The sequence below is a fragment of the Patella vulgata genome, chromosome 3 (assembly GCF_932274485.2).
Source record: "Patella vulgata chromosome 3, xgPatVulg1.2, whole genome shotgun sequence".
Classification (NCBI taxonomy): domain Eukaryota; kingdom Metazoa; phylum Mollusca; class Gastropoda; family Patellidae; genus Patella; species Patella vulgata.
The window spans coordinates 67,724,979-67,732,360 of record NC_065881.2 but is presented as its reverse complement, the minus strand read 5'-3'; the positions used below and the strand labels follow the sequence as shown (position 1 = coordinate 67,732,360).

General features: G+C 28.4%; 1 protein-coding gene across 1 annotated transcript in view; it reads right to left on the bottom strand.

Moving 5' to 3' along the window:
* Positions 1–655: 655 nt before the first annotated feature.
* The window catches only part of LOC126815787 (cytoplasmic polyadenylation element-binding protein 2), a 31,667-nt gene continuing 24,940 nt past the window's right edge, over positions 656–7,382 (bottom strand). Inside the window, exon 8 of the mRNA XM_050541724.1 lies at positions 656–6,496. Within this exon, the coding sequence (XP_050397681.1) occupies positions 6,269–6,496 (228 nt within the window). The 3' untranslated portion in view covers positions 656–6,268. The remainder of the gene's footprint in view (positions 6,497–7,382) is intronic.

The following is a 7,382-nucleotide window of genomic DNA, read 5'->3' as shown; positions in this document are numbered from 1 at the left end:
TCATTAATTCAACTCCACTCTAATAATTAATTGTATCTCATCCCCCCCGCCCCCTCATCCTGATGTCAAGCAACTGTCGGCGTCCATGAATCAATGGTGACCCAAAAGAATACCATATTCCCTGGTGGCCAATCAGACCTGTCTTTATGTATTTGTTAGATTTTCATGCAGTCAGAACAATTGTTAATAGGGATGTTCAATTTCAACTTTTTAACTGTTAAATTATTTGTCAGTACAAACAAGGTGCCATTAGATGAAATGTTAGTTAATTGCAAGGGTCAATAGTTAAGGTTATTTTTATTCATAGATATACCATATTCATTCATGCAAATAATTTTGGTAGAGAATTAAGCCAACACATCTAGGAACTAGAGTTCAGTAAAACTAAGACATGCTTTTACTATCGAAACCTTTATTTGCCTGAAGAACTTCCATACACAAAATGTCAAAGTTAGAAAGATATTAAAAATTATTTGAAAAGTATAAATAACTTAGCAGCAAAAAATCAAGCAAATTACAACAATAAAAACATGAATACTTAATTCCGTTCAACCATATTAAAAAAACAGTGCCATGTTACAGTGTATGATATAAAAAAAATAATCTGAAATTGAAGAAACCAAAAAAATGTTTAAAGACATAAAGAAGTCGGAAGTAAAAGAACAATCTGATTTTATTAAAAACATAGAAACTTTGTAATTCACAACTTGGCATCTAACAAAACATCTAAGAAACTTCCCATGTACAAAACACAATTGGCATGAAAATTGGTCAAGATACAGTAAGTTTTACAAGCATATTACCATTTAACTAAAGAAGAAAATGCATGATTCTCCTATTTCTATATAATTTAATAAAATGTATCTCTACAGGCATATATTTATAATATATCATAAATAGTATTGTTATACTTGTGGGCTTTGTTTATATCAAAAAATTCTTAGCTCCAAAAATAATTAGAACAAAATAAATTTAGTATTTATTTATAACTTAATCACACATATTTTGACAAAATATAAAATTTCTTTCTAATACTGTGTTTGCTAATAATGAAATGATGAAATTCTATAATAAACAGCTATCATAGAAATAGGATTGAATTATTTTGAAGCTGTTTATCAGAATCCAGGGCTCCTTTATAATAATATATGAATTCTATAATTAATAAGGTGGACATGAGGACATCTGTCACCAAGTGATATGCCAAGAATACCATTGTTAAGGTCATTTGTAACAAGATATTTGAGTATAAAAATTATCTGAAGGAGCCATGAACACATCTTCACTTTGTTGTACATGATTATATTGATTCGAGACATTTCAATTAGTATAAAATAATCATCAAAATGAATTAAGAATACTAAATAACCAGCAGCTAATAGGATAAATGAAAATTGATATACATGTTCCGATATATAAAAGTATACTATACATTATTTATTGATAAATGAAACATGCCACTATTGAGGTTGTAATTTGAAGAATAGCCATTGTTATTTATTGATCAAGACATATAATTCCATTGAAGTTAATGAAATTAGGTTGTGACTTGATCCGACTAGATTATAGCAGTAGAAATTATATCTGTAACCAAATAATATATTAACAGAAAACCAGTCTCAATAACACTTGAAATATTGCACTTTGTGTTGGAATAGGTCAAATTAAATTACCGGTAATAAGAGACAGGCTAAAATCGGTGATTTCATTCATACTTAGATTGATATTAGAGAGACAATGGCTAAAATAACAAATCTTTCTCAATAATTTATTTCTTAATAAATTTTAGGTTTAAGTGAAAAAAGGGGTTGAAATAGAAAATAAATAAAACAAAAATATAATCTGGGGTTGTGGGGAAAAGATACATCACAATATATCAAAAACAGTAACAAGGTGAGTGAAAATTATATAATAAATAGTTTTTTCTCCAAATATACATATTTCATCTAATTAATAATATAAATTAGTACATCTATAATATGTGACTAGTATGTTTTATATCATACCCTTTCGTAAATTGTATTGAGAAAACATATAATATACTCACATCTTTTCACATTCTTTTATAAACTTTTACAGAAATGTTAATGATTACAGAATTATAATACAGATATTAGCCAAATTGACAAATACAGAGAAACTCTTTATAGTGATTTATATATATATATATATATATCAGAAAAAATGAACCAGATGCAGAGTTTATAACAACTGAATTTCAAATTTAAATTTATATGATCTTAGAATTTAAGTTTTTCAAAGAATGTGAAAAAAGATAGAATATTTCATATTGTTCTCAAACCAATAACATTAAATTGCTTAATTTAATAAAAAATTTATGATTTAATTAATTAAATATTTTAAATCGGGTGTTTTGATTGGACATTTAACCAATAAAGAAACAATGATACAACAAAATAGATAAATATTTGCATTAACATAATGCCATGACTAGGGTTGGAAGAGAAGAAGATTGGATAACAATCCCCAGCCCTCCACTTTTCTCATCAATTCACGGGGTCATGACCAACAGAAAAAAAAAATATAATAATAATAAAAATAAAGAAGCTCTGTTTATAAAAGAAAATATAAAACTAATTTATCTTTTAAAAAGGTGAAACAACAACAAAAACTTTGTTTATTAACAATTCTGATCTCTCTCTATGTTTATATTATTAGTTAAATTACCCAATATAACCTTCTGATCATCAGATAATGTTTGTAAACAATATACAAGATATAAATAATATTGATAATAATAATATTGTTAGTGAAGATTGAACAATATATCAACAAAAAGACAAATTGTACAACCATAACAACAATAATACATACAACAGATGATATTCAAAGATGTTTCAAAGATTAATGACTTACCTAATATACAAACAATATTCAATTACATTAATTTTAATGTTATCAAAATTATTGAATAATTTAATCCTTTGTCTTAAACCATCTTTAAATATCTTCTGTCCTTATGGAAGGACAACACAAAAACTGGCAGGCTATTCAACATGATTGAGACATTTGGACCTGATTTTGAGTTTCAAATTCTCCATATTTAATGTGAAAATTTTCATTCTCGAAATGAGTATTAGTTTAAAATTGTGTATGTTTTAGTTTTGAGGTACTAGTAAGTTTAATAAAAGTTAAAAAAAATTGAAGTACAATTTACTGCAGTTAAAAAATACTTGTTAGAAATGGTGCACACAGGTTAAGTATTTCTTAATACAAATAGCCAAGTTCTGAAACGGTGAAATGTACCAATAAAAAGTGTGCTGGATTCTATCATTAAGTAGAAAGGGGTATTGCTTACTGATTTATATTTTAACAAGAATTATTATTAAAGAATATCGTTCAATTACATTAATTTACAAATATTTTTACAAAAATTTAAAAAAAGAAAATGAATATAAAAATCAAATCTGAAAAGATGAACAACATTTTTTGTTTTGACATAGTGAGATTTACTAGATGCCTAGTATTATCAACAGAGTAGAGTATAATGTGGTGCATAAATCATTCTTGTTTTTTTAAATAGACATATCAGATTATGGAAAATAAAAAAAAATAAAAAATTAGTTATCATATTCTAGCACATGTTATATATAAAAACACAGTCTTATTAAAAAAAATAACCACTGTATTCAAATATAGAAATCAGGGCAATAATTAAGGTGAATTTCTACCATTTTGAGTAGAGATTATAATAATAATCACTGTATTAATAATTGTATTAAGACTAGATTTTATAAACAGCGTTTTTTGTTTATTATCTGGGAGGAGTATTAAATTCCTCCCTATTTATTATCTATTATATCTGTTATGATTTTTACACCACATCATGGAATCACAGGTAATTTGAACTAACCCGCACTGTTGGGAATGAAAACATATAAATTTCAGTACAAAAATTATCTTTGACAGTTTGGAAGCTACATGTTTTCTGAATGATCACAGTCTGTTCAAGGCAATTTGAACATTTAAAATTAAAAACTAAGAATATAAAACATGGATAAGAAACTTAAAAAATAAATGAAATGAGAGAATATGAAATTAACAAACAGGACTATCATAAATAATTATTAAATAAAACTATTAGAAGCACTTAAATAATAAAAACAAACCCTTCCCCATATAAAATGTAACTGGAAGCTTTTCTCTTAAATGTGATTATGGTATCTATAACTAACATTTGTAAAACTCACAAAAATACAAAATACCAAACATCTAATTATCAAAAAAGATATCATGTAAAAAATAATGTTTATCATTTATTACAAACATGCAAATATTGAAAAGGTGGAAATTCTGAACAATGTAACAAGGTTGCAAATGCAAAAATACTTGGTGCTGTATGAACAAGAAATAGAAAAAGAGACAATGAAATAGAGATGAATGCCTGGAAAAATGGCAATCTCTTGTCACTGTAACATGAACTACAAAAAAGGCAAGTGCAATGTAAGAAAAGAGAATGATTTGGGTGATGCATGTCATAAAATCTTTCCTTAAAAATCTCAATATTCTACATGTTTTTACATATTTGACAAATTTCTAGTTGGGTCGTTCAAACATAATCAACCTCCACCAATAAAAAAACCAAACTAATCAAATAGTAACGAAACTGTTCTATACACAGACTAGAAACTTGTCAATTATTGATGTCAGTTTATAAAATATCATGATACATACAACTTCCAGTTATAAATGCTGATCCATAAAAACCCACACATAAGTAAGAAACTAAATATTTAAAAAAATTATTTTTTATCTTTTTTATATGTACATATTTTTTTTATACAAAATTAAAAATATTTCTCTGTTATAAATAATGCTTTAACATAAGACTAGGGAAAATAACAACACAAGTTCAATTTTCATTGAGCAAAATAGTGTTACTGAACAAAACAAATGCACAACCATAACAAATTGCACAAACCTGCACAAAACACGTATCTTGTGTAAGTTAGTCATTAAATAAGGGACAACGTAAAAAGTTACAATAACATGTGTGGGTAGAATGGAGTGGTGTGGCACTTCAAGTTTTACAAAATATCATATCAACATATCACAATTTCAATACACGTAACATCGCTTCGAAATACAAATTGTCTTATTATTTTCCTGTTCATATCTCCCCTCTTTCTCCACAAACTATAATAAGGATCAAAATGATCTTGATTAAATCAGAGATCACGCAAAACAAAATGATAAATTGTCTTTGTGGTATGTTAATATGAAAGTAATTTTAAACCTGTCAACTAAATGCTTACTTTTGGTCCATTCTCAGATTTTTGAAAGATTTTGACTTTAAGAAGACTGTGGCGAAAGCTAATTGTTAAACCAAATGTTTCGTTGAATGATGAAATTGATTCACTTTAATATATATTAAAAATCTAATCTGAATAGAAAAATTCTAAGTATCTGTGTACAAAATGGACTGTATGCTGACCAGAATAAAAAATGCGACAAAAACTGAAAATTAAAAAAGTTACAATTAACCACACTTTATCTTTCTAGAAAATATATATTCCCTGCAGTTTTCATATACACTTTTATATGCATATCCTTCTGGAGTTGTTGTCCAGTAAAGGAAATCGTGATATTATCAATAGAAAACAATAAACACCATCTTGAGATGACTAGAAAAAAACATCTGACAAGATTTAACATTAACAACAACAGAACAGTCTTTACTACTCCTATCACTTATTGTTTCCATCATGAAAACACACAAGAACTTTTGTTTTAAGTTCAGCACACATTACTTCATATTATGATAGTATATGTACCAATATGAAACCCAGGTAGGTTGATCTGGCATCATTGCATTATTCAATTCATAGAAAATTGCTAAGATATCTTTGGTATTATCTCATCACACTATAAAATGTAAAAGTGAACCTTGTTTGTATGAAAGTGAAAAAATAGGGGATATTCCCTTCACGAAAAGTCTAGATGTGAAAAATTTAGTTTAAAAAAAAAATTCATGTAATATTAGAATGATGCATGTTTCGGCTTTAGAAATAGAGAATTGTTAAAAAAAAACATTCTAAATATTTTGCTCTACCACCAATTGATTAATATTTGGACAATATCACAAATACTGTCATTATAACAGATAACCCTAAAATATTAAATATTATAGTGATGAATACAAAAGCAAAAAAGCCCTATGTTATAACTTCTTCTGTTAGTTCTTTTGTAGCAGCCTTTCCTTGATGATGTTTTACTATCATATAGATCTTCTCATACAAACCAAGAATTAGCACCAACGAAATGGTACTGCTCTTGGTCTATCTGCTCCTTCCTTTACAAGCGGTTTATGGAACTCTCTTCCTGGTCGTGAATGGATCTGAGCCCAACAGTATTCGCAATAATACTGTAAACATGTAACATTTGCGCAGAAAAATGGTGCAAATTTACCTCCACACCGAGCACCTTGACATTCATCACACATCTGATCATCAAGTACATATGGTTTAACCTCAACCTGCAAACAAAATTACATCTGTATTGTTATGAAATGTTTAATTTCTATCAAATTAATTGGAACACAAAGACAAGCGGTTGCCATGCAAGATACGCCCACATTTTGCAAGAGATGGACAGAGAACAAGCTCAAAAAAAGAAGTGATTTTTTCGTACAATCAAGGGCCATAATTCAGGAAGTTATGATCCAATATGTGCGAATATCGAAAGGAACCAGGATCTTTGGGTTATAAATATGTATTTCAAGTTTCATCAAAATCGGATCAAAATTGTGACCTCTATAGGGTCCACAACCTTGATATACCATATTCTTACGCTATTTGAGAACGAACGGCAGCCATTTTGTCTGTCAATTTTGGGCCGATTTTCACAAAATTCGAACTCAGTCGACCCTAGGGTGTAACGGTGATATAATAATACGTTTTTTTATATTGGATAAAAATTATGACCTCTATAGGGTCCACAAGCTAAAAACGCGATTTTTCGTACAATCAGGGGCCATAATTCAGGAAGTTAAATGCCGATATGCCCGAATATCGAAAGGATCCGAGATCTTTGGGTTATAAACTTACATTTCAAGTTTCAACAAAATCGGATAAAAATTGTGACCTCTATAGGGTCCACAATCTAAAAACGTGACTTTTCGTACAAACAGGGGCCATAATCCATGAAGTTTCGATCCGATACATGCCAATATCGAAAGCAGCCGAGATTTTTTGGGGATAAAGCTATATTTTAAGTTTTGTCAAAATCGGACAAGAATTGTGACCTGTAGAGAGTCCACAAACAAATTGTGGACGGACGGACAGGGGCGACGACAATATACGTCCACATGAAAATGTGGGCATATAAAAATTCACACATTCATACACAGAGAATTTTCTCTC